Here is a 24804-nt window from a genome sequence, read left to right as displayed (position 1 = left end):
ACAGGGGCAAATAAATTTGAGAAATTCGGGTTTGACAAAGGTGTACAGGTTTCTTTACTGGAAAACATCTCAGAGCATTCAGTGTGCTAATATACTTTGTAAATACCAGACGCCATCATTCTTCTCCCTGCCAGTACCTTTGAGTCACCTGGGGGTTTTAAAAAAATATTGATGCCCAGGTCCCACTCCATACCAATTAAATCAGAATCTCTGCAGAACAATCCAAGCACAGATATTCTTAAAAAATTTTCCAGGTGATTCAAAATGTTGCCAGAGTTGAGAATCCAGCTCTCTTGGGGAGAGTAGGGTATTAATCACTGACCTCCCTTTATTTCGGAGAGCACCTGATTAATACCTTATTCAGTAAAACATAGATTTGGAAATGCCAAGCCATAAACTATCAAAGCACCCCTAAAATTCCAATATTTTAGGTCCAGTTCAGATCTGCTAGACTACCTAGGTCCAAAAAGTTGGGGAAAAAATTCCTTTGTCAGACTGAAAATTTTTTCCTCCAAAATTGGGTGGCTGAATTTGACAGAACAGTTTTATCACAGAGGTCACATTTCTGAGTTTTTCCTCAGTATATGCTATTACTATACACAAGAATCTTTACCAGAAGACCTAAAACAACAATAAAAACAAAACCCAGGATTTTATATTGGAACGGACCTATTTAAATGTCAAGAAGCTCAGAAGGGGGTCAAGATTACAAAGCAAGAACAACAAAAATTCCTTTGCAAAGGTAGGATTCTTGAGAATTATTTTAAAGATATTGCTTTAAATGAATAATCTCCAAAAATCTGTAAGAAATTCTATGAAATGAAGTTAATTTTAAAAATTGAGATAAAATTAATTCACATAGCATAAAATATATCATTTTTATTTCTATGTTTTAAAGTATAAATGCAGGAAATGAAGTTAATTTGAGAAACTCTGAGCCTATTTCCCCATCCATAGAAGGACCATAAATATCACCAACAACCAGCCTTGTAGAGTTGGTTCTGAGATTAAAAAAACATAAGGCTACAAAGCATCTTGCACATGACAGGCACTGGGGAAATGTTAGACTCTCTTCCCTACAAAGAAAACACAAACTTCTCATTACAATATAACTTTTCTGACGGCAATGGTAGTAGCTCTTTTATGCAGTTGGTGACGAGCCTGGAATGAGCATCTTGAACACACTGCTTATCTCATTTCTTTCACAAGGCAAGAGAAGCGGGAAGGTTTGCAAGCCCCGCCCAGACTGTACCTGCAATATAGCGAATCTCAGGTAAGCACATCATGAGGTCAGGAAAGCGGTTCGGCTGGTGGGTATATTTATATTCAGTGAAATCCTGGCAAATGTACCAGTACCGCTTGTTCAACTGTTCCAGCTGTGAGGCACTGGTCAGACCCCTGATATCTGTGGAAAAACAAAAACAAAAACAAGAACAAAAACCACACAGGAAAAGGAGGGGCTTTCTACTGTAGAAGAAACATGAGCTCCTTGAATATGTGCATCTTTCGATTAAAAACTATTCAACATTGTCACAACAGGAGATCTCTTTCTCTTTCTATCCCGGAGAAACAAAACTCTGGATATGGGAAGAGAAATCAGATAAAAAAGGAAAAAAACTATAAAGGACAGTCACTAGACTGAGACACTTGAGCGCTGGGCGGCATCTTTCTCAGCTTCCTGCACAGCTCCCAACACAGGGCTCGACACAGAAGAGGCACCAGCGGATGCGGAACAACTGACTGAGTAATCTCCCCTTCACGATATATCCGTCAAAATATCTTAAACTGGCCCTTTGCTGGAGCCAATCAAAAAGTCTGCTGATAGCTGCACGTATTCCCACATGGTCTCCTATGTGCGTCTGCTCACACTACCCGACCTCAGCGGTCCCTCCAGCTTTTCTCTATATAGACCTCTCTCTCTCTCTCTCATTCATTTATATATAAACGCATATGTGTATATATATAATGTATACGTACGTGTGTATATATAATGTCTATGCACATACCTCCTTTTTATACACAGAATATAAATATAACTTATCTATATAATTTATACATAAAATAGGATATAAACATCCTCTACATAAATCCTACCCAGCCTTTGCGGCCCAGCTCAGATTTCTCCTCCAAGTAGCTGTTGCTGATCTCCCCCAATATGAGGCTCATGTAATGTGTCAGGTCCCATTAGAATGTGTACATCTTTTTTTTTTAAAGATTTTATTTATTTATTTGATAGAGATCACAGGTAGGCAGAGAGGCAAGCAGAGAGAGAGGCGGAAGCAGGCTCCCTGCTGAGCAGAGAGTCCGATGCAGGGCTCGATCCCAGGACCCTGAGATCATGACCTGAGCTGAAGGCAGAGGCTTTAACCCACTGAGCCACCCAGGTGCCCCTAAAGTGTGTACATCTTGAAGCCAGGGACCTGCGATCTATTTTATTTAATGTCTTTAATGGTCAACACAGTGCCTAGTCTAAGGGAGGCATATGGAACAGCAGATAAATGAAGATGAATGAATGATCGAAGAAGCAGCTGGAAGAAGGAGTAAGCCAGAGGAGGGGTTCAGACTCTGGATTAGGAAACTGACTATAGTAACAGAGCAATTTCAATGTCACAGGAAGCAAAACAGCCCTGTTCCACTGTGAGAACAGAGTAGTTATAAGCTACTTTGGAAAAAAGAGAATATAAATTCTCCTTCATGCTCCAGTTATAAGCAGCTACCAAGCACCACTTTGTAGGTAATGCCCCACATAAACTGCACCCAGCAGTCTTCTAATTAAAAGCCATGCTTGAGGGGTGCCTGGGCGGCTGCCTTCAGCTCAGGTCCTGACCCTGGGGTTGTGGGATCGAGCCCCGCATCAGACTCTCTGCTTGGTGGGAAGCCTGCTTCTCCCTCTCCCACTCTCCCTGCTTGTGTTCCCTCTCTTGCTCTCTCTGTCAAATACATAAAAAACCTTAAAAAACAACAACAAAAAAAAGCCACGCTTGATCCACGTTGTGGATCCATGTTGTTTTTATACGCCCCCCACCCCCACTCTGCCCTGAAGAGGCCGTCAGAACCACTGCCAGCCTGTCACACACGCCTTATCTCCAATAGTTTCATCAGTCACCCTGCTCTTCTTCAGCCACTGGTAAACTTGGTACATATTTTAAATGACGCATGTACTGTCCTTGGTGTCTGTGTTTAAATGCATTAAAACTGACTAAACAAAGCAAATCTTCTTCCTTCCTCTATGAGTTATAGAGACTGTGGCATTTAGGTTTGAAGAAAAAAATCCAAAGCATGCCTTGCGCTATAGAGGGGCAGGCTGAGGAAAGCATAGGTCTTCTAGGACTGGTACCCACATGGTGTGACAGATTCTGTGTGACAGTCCTGAGGGGGTGGGAGGTGGTGTGTGAAACATGAGGGAAAATGCTCTCTGGCAAAACAAATAAATAAACAAACAAAATCCCCTTTTCTCACCTCGAGCTACTTACCTTGATTTAAGAAGTTAATTGCTTTCATGCACGCGTACTCCTCATTGCTGACCTTTAGCTGATGGAACTTGTGATACAGGTAGATGAGCCGCTCGATCACCTCCATCCCTTCATCACTGAATCTGGGGAACAGACAGGTGTGAGAGGGCTTTGATACCAGTGGGGGTTAAGGAAGGGGAGAAAGAGGTCTCCTGCAGCTCCTTAAGGCATCTAAGATAGAAAAGAGTCTGAGCTTGAGGGAAATGGAATCCAAAATCATTACGAAGGACAGGTAGATCCACGGTCTGTCTAGAGGCAAGGCAGCTCAGACAAGCTGCTGTTCCTAAGGTCAGGTGGGGTCAGTCAAATCTAAGTTCACATTCAGCTCCAACATTCAAAAGCTGTAAGACCTTGGGAAAATCATTTGACCTCTCTAAACTTTGAGATTCTCTTTTGTAAAATAATAATGCTTGCCTGTTTGCGGGTAACAAGGGCCAAAGGCAGTCTGAAATGTAAATGTGGAAAAATACGACACTATCAAGATACTGCTATAGCTGAGACGTAGCCTCCAGGTTCAATGGCAGCTGCCATGGTGATTCTACCTGAGCCTTTGCCACCGTGAAGAAAAAGCTGATGATTGTATTTTTTAGGTTCACTGCTTCCAGCAGGGCTGAGGTTACACACAATGAAAAATTTTACTGGCATCCCTCACTTTAGGGAGGAAGGGAAACATTACCTAGCCTCCATGCCCTGCCGGTCTCCGTGCTAGGCACTTATTGCACTTTCTCACTGAGCTTTCTCAGCTCCATGGGCTATGTGAGATTATCTTTACCCCTGGACAGATGAGCGGCTCAGGTTCGAAAAGCAGAGGGGACTGGTCCACAAGCACACAGCTAGCTGGTGGCAGGGCTAGAACTTGGAACCTAGGCTCACTTCCCAAGCCCTTGGTTCTTCCGGTATCTGAGGGCAGCCTCACACTGTAGCAGAGAAGACTCTGTGCAGTCCATGCTCCTTTCTTTGGATGAGAAGCAAGCTCCTCGAGGAAAGACCAAGTTTTAGAAAAAGGAGCCCCAGGTTAGGGGACTAATACTCTGGGTCACAGTGGGACATACCTCATACCAGAGGTGGCGATACCACCAAACCAAGCATCAAAAAGGCTTAATGGGGAAGCAAGAGTTTATAATAGCTGGGGTCATGGTCAGTCTCTGCCCTTCTAGCAGTGGACTAAGGGGAGTTCCAGACAGGCCTCCGACGCAGCTCAGTCAAGGGGAAAAGATGCCCGGCACTGGGCCTACGCTCTGGGGACATACTCAGACCTGAGTACTGCAGCTCTATGCTGGGCAAGAAGTCCCTATGTGGGTAGGGTCCTGAATGCCTGTCTGGGCTCTACTGCCTTCTGTGTTGACACTGAAAGCTTTGCAAAGGCTTGGCCTCTGGGCAAGCAGCACATCTCCTCTCCCTGGGGGGAAAGCCTGGCTTCGTTCTGGGCCAGAAACGTCTGTACTTCTCAAGCAGCAGAGGGAGCTATAGGAGAGCTACCCGCAATCTAGAGCCTGACCCCTTCGCCTCAACGCCCCATCACAACCCATCACAACCCGCGGCTCCTGTCCTCCATCTGCTGATTTGAACAATGAGGGCTGATTCCATTTCTCTCTATGCCTGGCCCAATGGCTTTTACAACTTTATTAATACTTCCCCAAACTGGCTGATAGACAAATTGATACTGAATAACTACTATACTAACCTTATCTATCATTCTATCCTTTGTTGAGTGTTTGCTACCTGCCAGTTAACCTTGTTAAATATTCTACGCTTATTTCACTGGATACTCCCAATAAATCTACAAAATTGGTATTACAGCCCTCTCTGTGCACATGTGGAAACAAAGCTCAGACAGGTTATCTACTGGGTCCCTGGGCCCCTCCTGCATTCTTACATTTTACCTCCCTGACAACCTGGGGGCTAAGTAAGATCGTGCGTTAGGGATGAGGAAACAAAAGAAGAGCATCCTGCCTACCCCAAAGCCGCACAGCAAGTAAGTGGTGGTGGGGTGGGGCCAAAGTTTAAACCCAAGTTTTCTGACTCCAAGACTTTTGCCTTCTTAGCATTACACTGTCCACTCTGTCTTGTCCTTAACTGGTAACTGGGAAAGGCTGCCTCATGCCACCACAGGGACTTCAGGAGCTCTGGGTTCCTGCAGCGACTGAGCCCCCGGCCCGGCTCAGTCAGGCGTGGGCTCTACTGCAGTGCCTCCATGGTGCTGAGCCATGCGGGAGGCAGCAGGCCTGGGAGTGAAGGGCGCACCCCATCGCAGGACTCTGATCACGGTTTCTGTTCTTGAGAGGGAAAAGGTCTCTACTGTGAATTCCCTCTAGTAGCCGGCTGGAGAGCTGGTGTGGGGAGGAAATGTGGTAGGGCGTCAAAAAGGAGGACGCCGGCAGAGCGGCAATGCCAGCATCTGTCTGCGGCCGAGCAGTGTAGCAAACAAAGATAACGTTCTCTGCCTTAATCAGCAACCGCTTGGCCCAAGTGCTCCCTCTGGCACCGCAGAACCCGCAGGTGTGTGGTTATCAGCCAGACCCTCGGCCAGCAGCACTGAACTTACTGCCGGCTGAGTCCTGATGTGAGCCACACAAAGGAGCTCCCAACTGTCCTGCGTGAGCTTCTGTCCCAAATCTGACCTTTCTCTTGGGGACAGCACGTACTTTCTTTTCCACATTTCCTAGGACAGGCAACCATCATGGACCCCTGGCAGTGGTGGGGGGCTGGCAGCCAGCCCAGTAGCCCCCACTCAGTCTCCACAGGCCGACTGCAAAGCCTTCCTCCACACCCCGCATCCCACCCTTGATAAACAAATCGTTCTCTGTTCCATGGGCCTGCTTTCTCCTGCAGCCGTGCCTCCTCCACATCTGCCCACTCCGCAGTTCTAACGCCCCTGTATTCCCTGTCTGCAAATTATCAGCATTTAAAGCCAGAGAGTTGGACAAACACACCCATTCTTCTTCGAGGTTCCCATTACACAAGCATGCTGGGACAAAGAAAACATTCCCGCCAGGATCCCCCAAACCACTGGACCATTCAGTCAGCAATTGAAGCTGACACTGGGTAAGTTATGTCCCATTAAGGGGGCTGAGAGGTCCAGCTGTCTCTTTTTCATTCAGCTCAGTGCACGTACCCCCAGGAGCAGTCATAGCTTTAAAGGAATTGTCACCTCAGCACCCATGTAAACACTCCGAGACTGAAAGTAAGACTGTTAAGTCTAGGACACACTGCAGAAAGCTAAACTTTTTAGAAGGCTAAATTATTACGTAGAGGGTACTGGTAAGGATTCTGGGCTTTGGAGTACAATAGATTTAGGTGATAATCTCAACTTCATCTCTTTCTAGGTTTGTAGCCTTGAGTTTTTTCACCTCTCTGAACCTCAGGCTCCTTATCTGTGGAACAAGGGGAACATTAGTGCAGTTGCTTGGGGTGGTGGTGAGGACTAAACAATGTTTGTAAAGCACTGAAGATGGAATTTGGCACAATGAACAGTCCATACTTGTTAGCTATTATCATTAATGGCATCATCATCATCACTCCCGTTATCACAACAAAAAGAAGAGATTGTTTCTTGAACCTTACAGCTAGAGTGTGAGCAGGGAAGCTGGGAGGCAACTTCCCAGAGATCTGACAGAAATGGAGCTACTGCTCACGAGACAGAAGTGCCCATTAAGGCCCATCTAGTGCAAGGCATCTTCTCTTGAGAGTGAAGGAGTCTTGATTAGGGCCAGGAGCAGTCACTGGCTGGTGCTACAATCTGCTTTAAATCAAATTTGCCCAGCTCACTGTCTGATAACAGCCTGATTAAGGAAAATGGGTACCATAAATTTGATTCAATATTTGAGAAGAGAAAAGGAGGTGGTCATGTATCATCAGGGAAAAGCCTTTTCATGACAGCAGGAACTCACTGGCACTCAGGAGTCGTGAAAAAGTAAAGGCATTTTGGGGGAGTAGGAGTAATGCAGGAGCAGGCAAGGTAGAAAAGAGCTATGGCCAATTACAGACTCCACACCCTGAGTTTCCAGCGGAGTAAGGAATGCTTTACTCTGATGTACCTGATTCCAGAGGTTCTCATACTTCCTTTTCCTCTGACCTCTTGGGCTCTCAGGCTCAACAGACTCCAAACCAGACTCAGAGTGGTGCATCTCTTGGCCTGTTCTTCTCAGGCTCCATTATCTTGGCTAAGAGAATTCGCACTCACCTGCCCGGCAGCATCCCCAACCCCAACTTCTGCCTCCCTGAAGTCTCACTGACTATACCTCCTTGTTATCTCTTAACTCTGTGCAGCCTTCTCTATTCCCATAGTCACTGCTGCCTTGTCCAGGCCATTTTCCCTTCTACCTGGGTTATAGAAAAACCTCCTCCCAACCACCATCCTCTAGTGATGTCCATGCCAGTCCATCTTGAGCTTTACGGCCACAGGGATCTTTTCAAAATGACACCTGACCATGTAACTGCTCCACATAAAAGCATCTTATGACTTAATAGTATTTACATAATATAATACAAATTCTTTTGGTAGGCATTTAGTAAATCTTTTTTTAAAAGATTTATTTATTTTCTCGAGGGAGAAAGTACACGTGTGTGTGTGTGAGCACGGGGCACAAGCAGACTCCCTGCTGAGTGGCCAATCCCAGGTCCTTGAGACCATGACCTAGCCAAAATCAAGAGTCAGACACTTAACCAACTGAGCCACCCAGGATAGCATTTGAACACCTCCATGATCTGTTTTTTTTTTTAAACCTTTTTCTCCAGTCATTTCTCCCTTCATTTCTATCTCTCAGATTTTCTCTATACCCTAATCCACAGAATTGCTTTTGATTTCCTGCACGAACCAACCATCCAGGATCTCTAACTTCTAGGACTTTATCTCCTGCCTTCTTCCTATTCTCTACAATCTACCTAGAGATACCCACTTCAAGATGCAGCTCAAGTGTCTTATCCTCCGACAAGCATTACTTGATTAGGCAAGAGAGGTACTTCTTCCTTGGCTGTGCTTGCACAGTCCCCCATATGCCCCTCGATCTCCACCAGTATCCCCCTGGATTACAGATTGTTATCTAAGTCTCTGTTTGTCTCCCAGTCCCCCAAGCTGAGAATAGTGGCTCTCACGTCAGAGTCAGAAATCACGTCTGCACCATCTCAACCCCAATACCCCTCCTTTTGACACACACAACAGGGTCCTAGGTATATGGGCATGGAATCGGAACGAAGGTATTGAAGTTTAACTCCTATTTTCCATGGATGGATTCCATAAGCTTCTTGCATGGAGTAGTAAGTCCCAACCATAAATCTATTTCTTATCCTCAGAACACATTGTAGAATCCGCATTTTCAACAGAACTTTCTGAGATGATGGAGATGTTCTATATCTGCACTGTCTGGTACAGTACTCACTGAGCACATGTGGCTAGTGCAAATGAGGACTGAATTTTTAATTTTATAAAATTCTAATTAACTGAAATTTAAAAAGTCACCTGAGGCTACCAGGTAGTATATTGGGACAGTGCAGCTCTACATTCTCCTCGGTAAGGAGCCTTCCTAGAAATAAACACTCCCTTACTAATTTACTAGCCTCTGCCTTGCTCCTGGGACTTAAGGGACCGCACAGAATAGGATGGGGTGTTCTATGAAGCTCAGAGCCACAAAGAGCCCTGCATGGCCAATGATCCCTGCCTACCTGCAGAGGGCCTAGAAAAACCCATCATTCTACAGGAACTGGAGCTCACAGGCCGACTTTCTAGACAGCCCCGGCTGCACTGGTGGATTCCAAGCAAATTCCAGGCGAATAAACGGGCCAGCTCTGCAAACCCTGGCAATACTGAAGTCTGCTGACTACAATTCAAACGTTCAGGTTGGCCCAGAATGAAGGACCAGCAGATAGGAATTGGATGGAAATAATGAATTAGAGGCTCAAAAGAGGGGGTTTGGTCATCTGCAAAATCAGATAGCTCTGTTTACAGGACAAAGTGTCACATGGGTTCAAAACTCTGTCATTTATAGATTATCCTGAAGCCAGTAAGCATCACTGAAAAGGAAATATTAGAAAACCAGGGCAGAGTGTCAGCACCCAGACTCTTCCCTCCCTCAGTGGTGCAAAGGGCCCTGACGGTCTTGGAACTTTACTTTCAGCCTCAGCCTAACACATAGCCTGTCTGTATTCCATGGTATTTGGGTGGCAGAGGAAAGGCACTTTGGTCCTGCGTAGGGAAGTATGGGGGCTAATACCCCATCTCCTCCACTTTTCATTGATGGGGGTATCTCTTCACCCCTCTTTCTTGGTGTTCTGGAATCTCATGACTTCCATTTTTAAAAACTGTCCAGTAAAGGTGAATTATTGAAATGTCTATTTAAATGTGATTTGTTTTATTTTTCACGTGATAAATTAATAAGCCAGAAAAGTTGTATCAACAGCTCACTTGTCCTGATTTTGAGGACTCACCCAAAATCTAGGAGTTCAAAGTGAGAAAGTAAACGCTCTGTGCTAGACTGGGAGATTAGGATCCTGCCCAGATAGGATGAGAAGTTCTGCCAGAAAACACTGAAGAGCGTGGCTTGGTCAGTCCCACTGCATCTCAGATGCAGTTAAAGAGCCTAAAATTTGGCATTAGGCAGGCAAAGGTTCGAATTCAGGCTCTGGGTTCAAACCCAAAACATTAAAGGGCAGGTCAATTTAACTTCAGTTTTTTTAATCCATAAAACAGGCAAAACAATGCCTATAATGCTAGAGGCTGTGAGAAAAGAGGAAGACGGTAATATGAAATACCAAGCCCAGTGCCTGGCATATAGTAGGTAACACAATGACTTCTACACCTTCTTTTTTTTTTTTTTTTTTTTTAAAGATTTTGTTTCTTTATTGACAGGCAGAGATCACAAGTAGGCAGAGAGGCAGGCAGAGAAGAGGAGGAAGCAGGCTCCCTGTTGAGCAGAGCCCCGATGCGGGGCTCCATCCCAGGACCCCGAGATCATGACCTGAGCCGAAGGCAGAGGCTTAACCCACTGAGCCGCCCAGGCGCCCCAACATCTTATTCCTGAATTGTAAACTATAGCTCAGAGCCCCTCATTTTATAGACGAAGTTTAGAGTTTAGGTTTTTGTTCTCCCCAGATATATTCTCTTATCTGAGTAATCCGGATGTGACAAAAAAACAAAAATAATAATAGTCTAGCGCTCTGCTAAGGCTTGCTGCACAGTATCATTTATTTTGCACAATTATCTTGTTGCAGAGGTACTGCTATTACCCCATTTTATAAATTTGGAAGGTAGGAATCAGAGACTTGACTATGGTTACAAAGCTAGTCAGTGGCAGAGTAAGGATTCAAAGCCAGGCTGTTTGTGGCTTTAATTCCTATCCTCTGGAGTGTCAGTGGGGGCACTCCATCCCCACCTTGCAGGGATGACAGTGTTTTGGTTGCTTGGGACTTCCTCCCCAGCCAACAGCCCTTACCTGTGTAGTTCTTCATCAGAGGGTGAGTACTTGGCAGTGACATCAGCCAGCTCCCCAAAGATCTGTTTGCTATAAACGGTGAGGGAGGACAGCAGGATTAATTCCTGCCAGGTAGAGCTCAGGAGGCACGTGTAATCCTTGATTGAGAGCTCGCAGAAGAAAGGCAGTTTCTTGATCCAGGCAATCTGCCTAAAGAGTAGCTCATCGGCCAGGCGGCAAAGCAGGGCAAATAGCTCTGCCTGAGTCACAGCGTACCTGGAGGGACAGTGGAAAATCACTTCCAGTGGCCAGAGAGAGAGGATGGGGGCACAGGAAAAGGGTACTCCTAAGAGTAAAAAGGGTCTCTGGCAGTGGGTTCCTTGCCCTTGATCATGGGTCTCCAGCTCCATTCAATTGAGTCTAATGATAAAGGGGCAAGACTGGGGCCAGCAGCAAGCTCAGGGCTTAAGAGGTGGTTTTGGTGAGAAAAGGTTGAAGAAAGGCAAAGGAAGCTTGGAAACTTGTGCAATTATTAGGGAATATGACTTTTAATGTTAACATTTCAACATCCCACTAATGTTCCATGTGTTAGAGAAAATTCCATCACTCCTGCATTATTTTTGGAAACGAGAGCTCCAGTAGGGCGGATCTGGTGCCCACCCAACACAGGGACTGGCGCAGAAATGCGCCCAAGGCCATAGGGCTGAAAGAGAAGAGAAAACACGGTTAGCTTTCCCTGCTCTCATTGCACCCCCTGGTGGAGAGACTTCAGAAGCTAAAGTTGCTCAGCCCTTGTAAGCTACCCTTGCATGCAAGGAGCAGGGCATTTCTCATCGCTGGGATGGATGAGACAGGGTCCCAGTTTTCTTCTTCGCAAGGCCCCTGGCATGACTCGTCTCCACAGCCCCACGCCCAGGTTTATAAAGATTTTGTGTGGCCTTCTTGTAAGCAGATCTTTGAATTTCCTCTTCTGATACTGGAGACTAGCTTGAGAAATCTCAGGATACGTCCTAGGAGGTCTAAATTGATAACAAACAGCCTGTGCCTCAGGCCCAAAGAGTAATGGGTGCAGCAACTGATGGGCCTCGAGGCTGAGCGAGCATCGACTCAGGTAGAGTGACAGAGAACAAGAGTACTCCTGCCCCGCACTCAGGTCTGTACATGGCGCACACGGCACCAGTGCCCACGGTACATTGGCTGGGGATGCGGACAGCCCGCACACAGGTAGTGCCTTGAATGCCTTGTTCAGGAGCCTAGACTTGCTGTAGAATTACTCCCAGAATTACAGCTCATATCTGGCTCAGAGCCAGAGAAGCACTCAGGCCACTTCAAGGCATGGCTTACCTAAACCCAAGCAGAAACAAAAGTCCTTTAGTCCCAATTCCCTAAGGATTAAGAAACAGCCCCAACTCTGAAAAAAGATGCTCAAGAGAAAAACACGGGATTGCTGACTTCAAAAATAAATACAGATTTGTCCTCTGAGGCGAGTCATTACTCATTACCCCCCTGACTCATTTCAGAGCCTATGGTATTAGCAGCCAGGGATGAAGGTGGGTGTGGGGTAAGGGTCATTGTGAAGTTGTAAGGGCTAAACGGGGCACTCACCCATCTTCGATCAACATGGGCGTGCCCAGTGGCTCCAGGTCCTCGGCTGACACCAGCTGGTGAATCAGACTGTATGACTGGGGATCCAGGCTGCGAGCTTGTGGGGGCAGGAGTGGCGAGTGGGCAGAATAGCTAAAAAGGTGCGGTATGTATTGGTAGTGTGGAGGCACAGACATCCCCATGTACTGCTCCCTGAATGCCATGAATCCATTTAGTTCCACAGACCTACTGAAGAGAAAAGTCTCATGTCAAGCAGAACCATAGCAGGTCTACTGTCTGCTCAAGGTGGCTAGGGTGTTTTTTGGCCATGCAGTCTGTCTTCATCAGGGACATAATTAATGGTTACCTGCATGTCTCCCCCACTAGACAGGGACACTTTGCAAGTGTGTGTATGTGTGACTTATCACTGGACATCCAGGACCTGGCAAAATAGGTACTGAATAAAGAGTGGTTGAATAAATTCTTTGTATAGGTGTCACGTTTAAAGAGATTTTTTTTTTTAAATCTTTTTATTTTTTTAATTTTTTTTTTATTTTTTAAAGATTTTTATTTATTTATTTGACAGAGAGAGAGGTCACAAGTAGGCAGAGAGGCAGGCAGAGAGAGAGGAGGAAGCAGGCTCCCTGCAGAGCAGAGAGCCCGATGCGGGGCTCGATCCCAGGACCCTGAGACCATGACCTGAGCCAAAGGCAGCGGCTTAATCCACTGAGCCACCCAGGCACCCCATGTTTAAAGAGATTTTAATGGATACTCACAAACTATGATCCACAAATGTGGGGGTATGTATTTTTCTTACTGTTAGGAAAACTAAGGCATAGACAGGCTAAGGGCCTTGCCAGGCCATAAAACAAACCCACCACCTAGCAAGGAATCTGACATGGAATCTGGCAAAGAATGTGGCATGAACTCCCTAAACATTTAAAGGAAGGAACAAAAAAGGAACAACCAAATGAATAAAAGTTATAACAAAATACCAAGAGAAAGGCAGATTCTTATCTTCTCTTTCCTGGAGAAATCTAACCACTCTGTCACCCAAAACAAAAATCCTCACCTAAAATCCAAAATCCTATATGCATTTGCTGTAACAGGGGTTGACGAACTGTAGCCTATGGCCCATTTGGTAAATAAAGTTTAATGGAACACAGTCACATTCCATCATTTATATAGTCTCTGGCTGCTTTTGCTCTGTAATGGTAGGGCTGAGTAGTTGAGACCCAGACTGTGTGGCCCACAAAGCCTAAAATATTTATTATCTGGCCTTCACAGAAAAAGTTTATCAATCTGTTTCCTCTAAGAAAGATTTCTGCAAAAAAGGAAATCTATCCTGGTAGTTGATGGCTACATTTTTTATACGTAGCGACTAACTTAAGATAATATTCTTGAACCAAGAGTCTCCAAATTAGTATTCCACGATAGCAGCAAATTTAATTAGCTTAAAAATTTTCAGTTTCTTGAAACTTATAAAGTGAAAATCTTCACTCTTGCTGAGACAGAGAAATGAGAACTTAATTCAATACTGTCAATGTGGTGTGTTTTATTTCCGTGATCAGTGTGAGAGAAGAGCTACATCTAAAATGGTATTGTGTTAGGTAGAGAAAGTATGGGCACAGACGGCAGCAATATCACTTTACTAGCCTACTAAGAGAATGCTGACATTTTTCAAGGTCTTTAACAAAGAGTATGCTGTGAAAAAAAAAAAAGTATGCTGTGAAATGCTGCTTTGCGTCATCCTGCCCCCCCCCCCCCCCTCCAAAAGACTGAGGGAGCAAGAGTGTAATGGCTGAGACAGACTGGCAGGAATACCTAGCCCAGAGATTCCCTGTGGGTCTACTCTTTGGGTGGTTTGCCTTGAAGCTCACCTGGAGGACAGTGTGGAGCCTGGTGAGGGCTGGTTGCTCTCTGAAGCTCTGTTCCCAGGGGAACTGTGGTCGCTGTCACCATGGTTGCTCCAGTGATTGGCTTCTTCCTCAAATTCCTGCCCAGACATGATCCTTTCGATCTCTTCCTCTGATATCTTTGATAAGGAATTGATACATGTTAGACTGGGTGCTCGGGTTAGCCTCTGTTCCTTCTTTAGGACCAAGAATTCATTTAAACCTCATAAGGATTCCCAGATCTCTCTTGAGAGATACCCAGATTCCCTCCCCTCCATCTCCATACTCCAGGGCTTCTCACTCATCTTAGGACAGCTCAGTTGCTTGCTTCCCAGCGCCATGGCTCACCACGGCCTTCCTCTTGTCCGTTTAACCTCCTCTCAAGTCACAAAGCCTCCATGTTCTTCAACACTCTTTGAGTCTGTTCTTTCCTACCCCTGACACACTACTCTTCAAGAACAAACTCCTGCTTGTCTTTTAAGACCCAATTCAAATGTCACCTTCATTGTGAATCCTTCTACACTACTTAGACAAAATTTTAGGTCCTTCCTCTATCCACTTCTAATTCTGTGTATTCTGAGATAAAAAGAATAGCACAGTAGTTAAGAGGATGAATTCTAGAGTCAGACCACCTTTGTTCCAATATAATTTCTGCTACTTTCTAGTTGTACAAGTCATTAAACTATTTGAACTTAAATTCAAAATCTGAACAAAAATTATCCGTGTGATAGAGAAAATAACAGTAGCTGTCTCATAGGATTGTTGTGAGGATTAAATTAGTTAATACATCATCACATGGTTAGAAAAGGGCTTAACACATAGCAACAATTATGGAAGGTTGACAAGGATATCTTCACCATCACTGCTGTTTTTTATAGCACTTATGGTAATGTATCATAAAAATACCCTCTATTAGGGGAGCCTGGGTGGCTCAGTGGGTTAAAGCCTCTGCCTTCAGCTCAGGTCATGATCCCAGGGTCCTGGGATCGAGACCCGCATCGAGCTCTCTGCTCAGTAGAGAGCCTGCTTCCTCCCTTCTCTCTCTCTGCCTGCCTTTCTGCCTACTTGTGATCTATCTGTCAAATAAATAAATAAAATCTTTAAAGAAGGGGCGCCTGGGTGGCTCAGTGGGTTAATAAGCCTCTGCCTTTGGCTCAGGTCATGATCCCAGGGTCCTGGGATCGAGACCCGCATCGGGCTTTCTGCTCAGCAGGGAGCCTGCTTCCTCCCTTCTCTCTCTGCCTGCTTCTCTGCCTACTTGTGTTCGCTGTCAAATAAATAAATAAAATCTTAAAAAAAAAATCTTTAAAGAAAAAAAATACCCTCTATCAGACCTAAAGCTATAATAGAACCCAGAAAAAAGTACTCAAAGAATGCACATTGGATAAATAAACAAATGTTCACTAATTAAGTACTGTCCATGAAACTTCACAAGGATTTTCAGGATGAGAAAGACATTCCCAAGCCTACAGAATAAATAAGAAGAAATTTTAGCTCAGACAAGTGAATTGACTTGCCCAAGATCATACTGTGTGCCTGTGTCTTGGGAGGAGTTTGAGGAAGAGGCCAAAGTACCCAAGTATTCAGTCTACGGCTCCTGCTACCATACCGTAAAGGGAGTGAATAAATACATCTTCTATGAAGTGTTTAAATCAGAGTTGAAGTCTAACTGCTAAACTTAGCACAGAATGAGAGTGAATAGGAAGGAGTTAAAGGGCCAGATAAATTTTTATTTCTTGCTCCTATAGTATGCCTGGGAGGACATTTTCTTTCAAGTCCGTCTGACTCAAACCTACATAACTCTTTGTTCCAGCAGCCTGTGAGGAAACCTTGAGCTGCTCTGATCATCAATACAGGAGGCATCTAGAACTGGAAGCCAGCCAGCACACAGGACTTGGGAGGGAAAACAAGAAACATTTAACTGGTACAGAAGTTGAACGGTTTGTCTTAAACTTAGATTGTATTCTGAGTTACAGGGGTAGTATTTCTTTAGTCAATAACATGTAACAAAACAAACAAACCTCTTCTCTTAGTGATCTTTAGAACACTGAAATCTCAGATGTTATAAGACATGTAAAGACAAAAGACTCCATCAAACTACAAGACATCTACTGAGACCCTGACTGAAGCAGCCTCAGTAATGGTACTGAGAGCAATTCCAGAGCTTGGAGGTCATGCAAGTACTTGAGCTGGGTGAAAAGAAGCAGTCTTAATAAATCAGATTATTCCAGCTGGGAGCCAAAGTTGGACTGCATCTGTTCCTCCCTATGGGTCCCACAGGACACTGGGCAATCACTATTAAATTAAGGGGATAGAACATATCCGGAGGGCTTGTATCTAGGTTCAGATCTCATCTGTCATTTCCTAACTGGGTGCGTACTCTTGGGCACGTCACTCAAGTTCTCTGAGCCTTAGTTCCCTCCCCTATAAAATGAAGCTAGTACCACCTACTGAGTAGTTTGGTCTCCCTCTTAGGGTACAGAACTGAATCAGTCAGACTTGAGAGGCTAATCTAAGGTAAAGTGATGAAGTGCACAAGAGGTACTCAATAGATCGTAATTTTATCCCTGATTTTTAATTATAATTAAACATAGTTAAGAACTTGGGAGAACACAGCTCTTTCTTCCTAACACTCCCTAAAAAGTAAGAAAGAAAGGAAAAATTATATGCTCAGTATCAGAAAGTCAAATGCAATGACATATAAAATCGGTTTCTCTGAGCATCAGCTCCCTCCATTCTAGAAAGAACAGAAAGTCTAGAGACGTAAGGGCCTGAAGATCCCTACCATGGTGGGAGAGGGGTACTCAAAAGACACTGAGTAATGAATGCTGAGAAGGTTTTTCATTGCGGAAACGCTTTAAGAATTCTTTCCAATAGATAAACTTTCTACTACATCTAAATATAAAAAGAATGACTATAAATAAAGGCTATACATGAAAAGTCTACACTAACATCATACTCGATGAAAACCTAAAAGTTTTTTCTCTAAGATCAGGATCAAGGCAAAAATGCCCATTTTGACATTTCACATTTCTCTTCAACACAGTACTGAAGTCCCAGCCATTGCAATTAGATATGTAAAAGAAATAAATAGCAACTAAATCAGAAAGAAGTAAAATTATCTCCGTTCACAGATGACATGATCTTATAAATAGAAAACCAAAAAACTGTTAGAACAAAAGAATTCAGCAAAGTTTCAGGATACAAAATCAACACAAAAAAGTCAGCTGCATTTTTACATAGTAACAGTGAATCTGGTAAGGAAATTAAGAAAACAATCTCAGTTACAATAGTATCAAAAAGAATAAGATACTGAGGAATAAACTTAACCAAAAGGATGAAAGACTTGTACAGCGCTGAAAGAAATTAAAGGTATACTGGGGTGCCTGGGTGGCTCAGTGGTTAAGTGTCTGCGTTTGGCTCAGGTCATGATCCTGGGGTCCTGGGATCAAGCCCCGCATTGGGCTCCCTGCTCAGCAGGAACCCTTGCTTCTCCATCTCCCACTATCCCTGCTTGTGTTCCTTGTCTCGTTATGTCTCTCTCTGTCAAATAAATAAATAAAATCTTCAAAAAAAAAAGAAAAAAGAAATTAAAGAAAGAAAGAAATGGAAAGGCATCCTTTGTTTACAGATTAAGACAATTATTGTTAAAATATCCATACTATCCAAGGTGATCTCCAGATTCAATGCAATCCCTATCAACATTCCAATGGTATTTTTGGCAGAGATAGAAAAAAAAAATCCCAAAATTCATATGGAAACCCAAAGAACCCCAAATAGCCAAAACAATCCTGACAAAGAACAAAAATCTAGAGGTCTTACACTTTCTGGTTTCAAAACACATTAAAAGTTACAGTAACTGAAAGAGTATAGCACTGGCATGAGGACAGGCCTACAGATCAATGGAACAGAACAGAGACCCCCCCAAATAAACCCGCGTATATATAGTTAAAGCTGCCAAGACTACATAAGAATAGTCTCTTCGACAAGCAGTACTGGGAAAACTAGATATTCATATACAAAAGAAGGAAATTAGATTCTGTTCTTATACTTCATACAAAAATCAACTCAAAATGGGTTAAAGACTTAAATATAAGACCTGAAACTATAAAAGTCCTAAAGGAAAACATAGAGAAAAAGCTTCGTTTTTTTTTTTTTTTAAAGATTTTATTTATTTATTTGACAGAGAGAAATCACAAGAGAGGCAGGCAGAGAGAGAGGAAGGGAAGCAGGCTCTCCGCTGAGCAGAGAGCCAGATGCGGGACTCGATCCCAGGACCCTGAGATCATGACCTGAGCTGAAGGCAGCGGCTTAACCCACTGAGCCACCCAGGCGCCCCGAGAAAAAGCTTCTTGACACTAGCCTTAGCAATGATTTCTTGAATATGATATTCAAAGTACAGGCAATTAAAGAAAAATAGACAAATGGAATTACATCAAACTAAAAAGCTTCTGCAAAGCAATCACAAAGTCAACAGGAATATACACAATGAGAGAAAATATTTGCACACCATTTATCTGATAAAGGTTAATATCCAAGAGATATTGGGAATTCCAACAACTCAACAGCAAAACCCCCAAATAACCTTATTTAAAAACGGAGCACCTGGGTGACTCAGTTGATTAAGCGTCTGCCTTTGGCTCAGGTCATTATCCCCAAAGTCCTGGGATAGAGCCCTGCACCAGCCTCCCTGCTCAGTGGGTAGCCTGGTTCTTCCGTATCCCTCTGCCTGCCACTGCCCCTGCTTGGGGTTTGCCTCTCACTATTTCTCTCTCTCTCTGTTAAATAAATAAATGTAGGGTGCCTGGGTGTCTCAGTCATTAAGCATCTGCCTTCGGCTCAGGTCGTGATCCCGAAGTTCTGGGATTGAGTCCCACATCAGGCTCCATGCTCAGTGGGAAGCTTGCTTCTACCTCTCCCACTCCCCGTTTGTGTTCCCTCTCTTGCTGTGTTCTCTCTCTGTCAAATAAATAAATAAGATCTTTAAAAATAAATAAATAACATTTAAAAAAAATTAAAATGGGCAAAAGAGACACTTGGGTGGTTTAGTCAGCTAAACATCTGCATTCGGCTCAGGTCATGATCCCAGGGTCCTGGGACTGAGTCACGCATTAGGCTCCTTGCTCAGTCAGGAGCCTGTTTTTCCCTCTGCCTGCTGTTCCCCCTGCTTGTGCTCCCTCAACCCCTCTCTCCCTGACAAATAAATACAATCTTTAAAAAAAAAAATAAAAATGGGCAAAAGATTTGAATAGACATACAAAAAAATACCTTCTCCAAAGACATGTAAAGAGCACAGCCAATTATGTGTATGAAAAGATGCTCAATATCACTGATATTGACGCAAATCAAAACCATAATGAGGTATTGTCTCACAACTATCCAGAATACCATTATCAGAAAATAAGAAATACCAGAGAAGATACAGAAAATTGGAACCCTTATGCACTGCTGGGTGGGAATGTAAAATGATGGGGCCACTATGGAAAATAGTATGGAGGTTTCTCAAAAAATTAAAAGTAAAACTACCATATGACCCAGTAATCCCCCTTCTGAGTATTTACCCAAAAGAACTGAAATCAGGACCTCTAAGAGATATCTGCCCTCCTACATTTACTGCGGTATTATACATAATGGCCAAGACATGGAAACAATTTTTTAAAAATATTTTATTTATTTATTTGACAGAGAGAGAGAGAGATCACAAGTAGGCAGAGAGGCAGGCAGAGAGAGGGAGAAGCAGGCTTCCCGTGAGCAGAGAGCCTGATGCAGGGCTCGATCTCAGGACCCTGAGATCATGACCTGAGCCGAAGGCAGAGGCCTAACCCACTGAACTACCCAGGCACCCCAGAGATGGAAACAACTTAAATATCCATTGATGGATTAATAGATAAACAAAACAAAATAGATAAATACAACAGAATATTTAGTCTTAGAAATCCTAGCATATGCTACAACGTGGATGAAACTTAAGGATATTATGCCAAGTGAAGGAAGTCACAGAAGAACGAATACTGCATGATTCCACTTATATGAGGTATCAAAAGTAGTCAAACTCTTAGAAAGAGGAAGTAGAATGGTGGTTGCCAGGGACAGGGAGAAGGGCAAATAAGGAGTTGTTGTTCAATGGGTATACAGTTTCAGCCCTAAGATGAAAAGGCTGTAGAGATCTACTGCACAAAAATGTACATATAGCAAATAATACTGTGCCATATACTTAATTTGTTAAGGAGATAAATTTCATGTTATGTTTTTTTTTACCACACGCACACAAAAGAACACATATGGGTATAGACCAAAATAAACTAATTTTTATTAAAACATGAATAAAAATGTTTTATTATTTATTTATTTTAAAAAGATTTTATTTACTTGACAGATCACAAGTAGGAAGAGAGACAGGCAGAGAGAGGAGGAAGCAGGCTCCCCACTGAGCAGAGAGCCCAATGTGGGGCTCGATCCCAAGACTCCGGGATCATGACCTGAGCTGAAGGCAGAGGCTTTAACCGACTGAGCCACCTAGGTGCCCCAAAATGTTTGATTTAAAAAAAAAAAAAAGATACGAATACAGCACATGCCCATAGCCCAATTGAGTGCATATATGTGCTAGGAACTGTCCCATATTTCATTGGCATATGTCTCAAAATAACTACAAATTTCTGTCTTTCTCTCATTCCCTCACGTTCAACTGGGTAAATCCTATTAATTTTTCCTATTACATCTCTCTTGAATCTATTCTCTCCCCTTCAAACTGTACTACCACTGCCCTACTTAAAACCACTATCTGTATCTCTTAGCTGGACTGCTGTAAAATCTTTGAACTGCTTTTTCCTCTGGTTCCAGTTTCATGGACACTTACCCAGCTCCTCAGAAACCACTGCTATTGCTAGAATGATCTTTCTTTTTTATTTTTATTTATTTGACAGAGGTAGAGAAAGAGAGCAAAAGCAGGGGGAGCGGCAGAGGAAGGAGAAGCAGACTCCCAACTGAGCTGGGAGCCCAATGTGAGACTCGATCCCAGGACCCTTCGATAAGGACCTGAGCCGAAGGCAGACTGCTTAACTGACTGGGCCACCCAGGTGCCCCTTTCTTTTTTAACTGTAATTTTATAATTTCTTTTCTAAAAGATTTATTTGTTTTAGAGGAAGAGAGCATGTGCATGGGGGCAGAGGGAACAGGAGAGAGAAAAATCTTCAACAGAATCCCTTCTGAAAAAGGAGCCTGATGTGGGCCTTGATTCCACAACCCTGAGTTCACGACCTGAGCTGAAATCAAGGGTGAGTCACTCAACCACTGAGCCACCCAGGTGCCCCTAGAATGATCTTTTTAAAATGCAAATCTGACCATGTCTCTCTCTACTTAAAAGCTTTTAGTAGTTGCCTCTTGGTCCAGAGCAATAATCCCTGAGGCATGGTCCTGCTCACTGGTGTGCTGAGGGATTCGCTTGTTGGGTCATGAACAGATCCAATTTTCTACCTTCATGAAGTTCTTCTGTTGGCAAGTGAGAACAAGTTGGCGCAGGCTGGCCCTACAAAGAATTTAGCTAAGAAACTATAATCAAGGCCATTCTTTAGAGAACAGATTCCACACTCAAGGAATCTGCCCTCTCTTCTGCCGCTCCACTACATGTGCCCAGTGCTGCAGCCCAACTCCATCACCTTCCTGTGATTCCTTAAAGATTCATCTTGTGCTCTTTTTACTGTCTGTTCTGTCTAGCAGTAACAGAAGATATTTGGCTCCCCAACCCTTCCCAGCATAGCTAATTCCTCCTTTTCCTTCAAGACTCGGTTCAAACTTTACCTCCTCTAGGAAGGCTTCCCTAAATGTCTTCAGTTCCCAACCATGCTCCAATTAAAAAAAAAAAGTCCCTCCTTTCTGTACTCCCTGGGCATCCTCTGTTACCATTCACTATACTCGGATGCCCATTCACACATCTGTCTCTCCCACTAGACTGAGTTCACAGTACAAAGGACCTGCACACAGTAAGTACTTAAATATCGGTGGGATAGAATGGTTATTATTATTCTTATTCTACAAGTAAGGCAATGAACTTTCCGCTGATATATCTTTAGAGACATTGAACAGCAAAGTAGTCTTACTGATTTCTGCTAGGCTAAGTTACCAACAACCTTGAGTGATTGACATAAAAATCCTCTGGCTGGTTTAGAACCAGAATTAGATTCATTTCCTGTGAAATCCTTGGGATAGGTTGAGAGAATCACAAGAAAAGCTTTAATCATTATGTTACATATTTAAGATTTTCAAAGCACTTTCATAACCAGGCTCTAAAAACAATTTTACGGTAATGAAAGCAAGATGGCTCCCCCCATCAGGAGGTGAGAGGATCAAGGTAAGTGGCTACAGGAACATGGAAAGCACTGGGCTTCCAGGACAGATGACAAGGACTGGGGCCTAGAACTCACCTGGACGGGCCCGATGCTCTTATTTCGGCCTCCGGGCATGCCATCTTCTCTGATTGCTGGAAGGAAACATAAGTCAAGACAGTCAAAAGCATACCCACAGAAATCTAAGCACAGAAAGAGAATTTATTTGGCCAAAAGCACGAGGTAGTAATTGGTGAAATCAAGACTAAAACAGAGGTCTTTCTGGACCAAAGTACATACACTTTGCATTATTGTAGGCTACCTCATAAGCAACAGATTCTTCTGAGCCCCCAAGGCAATGGACACATACTGCACACCTGCATACATTTAAAATGCTCAGCAAAGGTGACGACATTATTAATAGTCCTGTGCACAATTATGAATATCTCACCAGGATGATGCATCTGAAGGCTTCAGTAAATTCAAAGAGAGGAATAGAACATTTCCATTTTTATTGTATTTTATTTTTTTAAGATTTTATTTATTTGTCAGAGAAAGAGGGAGCACAAGCAGGGGGAGCAGCACACAGAACAGGCAGAGGGAGAAGCAGGTTCCCTGCCTGTGGGACTCGATCCCAGAACTCTGGGATCGCGATCTGAGCTGACAGCAGATGCTCAACCAACTTAGCCACGCAGGCGCCCAGAATATTTCCATTGTTAAAGAAAGTTTTTTCGGGGGCACCTGCATGGCTCAGTGGGCTAAAGCCTCTCAGCCTTTGGCTCAGGTCATGATTCCAGGGTCCTGGGATCAAGACCCGCATCGGGCTCTCTGCTCAGCAGGGAGCCTGCTTCCTCCTCTCTCTCTTGCCTGCCTCTCTGTCTACCAAATAAAAAATAAAATCTTTAAAAAAAAAAAAGTACTTTTTTATTTCCAGGCTAAGTTTGAGTCTGGATTGATCTGACTGGCTTCTCCCTACAAAAGCAGTCAATAAAGGGGTGCCTCGATAGCTCACTCCGTTAAGCATCAGACTCTTGGTTTTGGCTCAGGTCATGATCTCGGGCCCTGTGTAGGGCTGTGCACTGTATGTGGAGTTTGCTTGGGATTCTCTCTCTCCCTCTGTCCCAACGTGTGTATGTGTGTGCGTGTGTGTGTGCGTGCGTGTGTAGAGTAGCAAGAGATGGAACTTGGAAGTTGAAGAGGCCAACTGGGGCCAGATCAGAGATAGCCTCTCATGTCAGGGTAAGAGTATGAACTTCAGCAGAAGAAGCTGAGGGTAAGACGGAATGCAGCGGATGTGGTCAGGTTGGCATTTTTGAAAAAATCTTTGTGATGGCTGCTGTGGAGGCTAGCTTGGAGGAGACAATGTTAACAACAGAAGATAAGCAAAAAGCATCATATGACAGTAAGCTCTGCTATATATACATATACATATATAAATAATGTACCTTCTTCCAAAAAAATTAACATGAAGAATCTAGAAAGTCTTTGGGGGCAGGATTGAGGGTTCTAAGCATAACGCTCAGTTCCTGTGGTAACTGAAAGGCTAAGAGGAAGTTCATTTTCCTTAGACATCATCCTCGGTATTCTTAGAAGATTACACATTTCAGAATTAGACAAGCTTGTCTAAATCCAGTTTTGGGGGCACCTCTGTGGCTCAGTCTGTGAAGCGTCTGCCTTCAGTTCAGGTCATGATCCCAGAGACCTGGGATCAAATCCCACATGGGCTCCCTGCTCAGTGGGGAGCCTGCTTCTCCCTCTGTTCCTCACCCCTAATCCCACTAGTGTGCATTCTCTCACAAAAATAAATACATTAAAAAAATCTTTTAAAAATAAATAAATCTGGTTTTTGCCTGGTCTGTGTAACTACAGGCAAGTTTCTTCACCTCAGTTTCTTGAAGAATAAATGGGGCTACTGGACCCTGTCTTCGAAGTTTTACTGAGGATTACGTAAAAAATAACATAGCTAAAGCAACAAGCATAGGTATTCAGTAACTAACCTTCCCTCTAACCAGCCTCTTTTCTATGTACACAGTAATTAAAAAACCAAGGTTCTAGTGCCAGCTTTGATGGAGCCTTAACATCTTCA

The 24804-nt window shown here is 43.7% G+C and overlaps 1 protein-coding gene across 6 annotated transcripts in view; it reads right to left on the bottom strand.

The window, feature by feature from the left end:
• NR6A1 (nuclear receptor subfamily 6 group A member 1) overlaps positions 1–24804 on the bottom strand; it is a 230471-nt gene that overhangs the window by 4290 nt on the left and 201377 nt on the right. For 4 of the 6 annotated variants that reach the window (XM_046021988.1, XM_046021986.1, XM_046021990.1 and 1 more), the window contains 6 exons: positions 22818–22873; positions 14383–14537; positions 12524–12751; positions 10940–11194; positions 3474–3595; positions 1253–1405 (listed from right to left, as the gene is read on the bottom strand). In XM_046021988.1, the coding sequence (XP_045877944.1) occupies positions 1253–1405; positions 3474–3595; positions 10940–11194; positions 12524–12751; positions 14383–14537; positions 22818–22873 (969 nt within the window). The remainder of the gene's footprint in view (positions 1–1252; positions 1406–3473; positions 3596–10939; positions 11195–12523; positions 12752–14382; positions 14538–22817; positions 22874–24804) is intronic. The other 2 variants (XM_046021989.1, XM_046021987.1) reach the window with 1 other exon arrangement.

The sequence above is a fragment of the Meles meles genome, chromosome 11 (genome assembly GCF_922984935.1).
Source record: "Meles meles chromosome 11, mMelMel3.1 paternal haplotype, whole genome shotgun sequence".
Classification (NCBI taxonomy): Eukaryota; Metazoa; Chordata; class Mammalia; order Carnivora; family Mustelidae; genus Meles; species Meles meles.
Note: the sequence above shows the minus strand (reverse complement) of the source record. Positions and strands in the feature narration are given on the sequence as shown.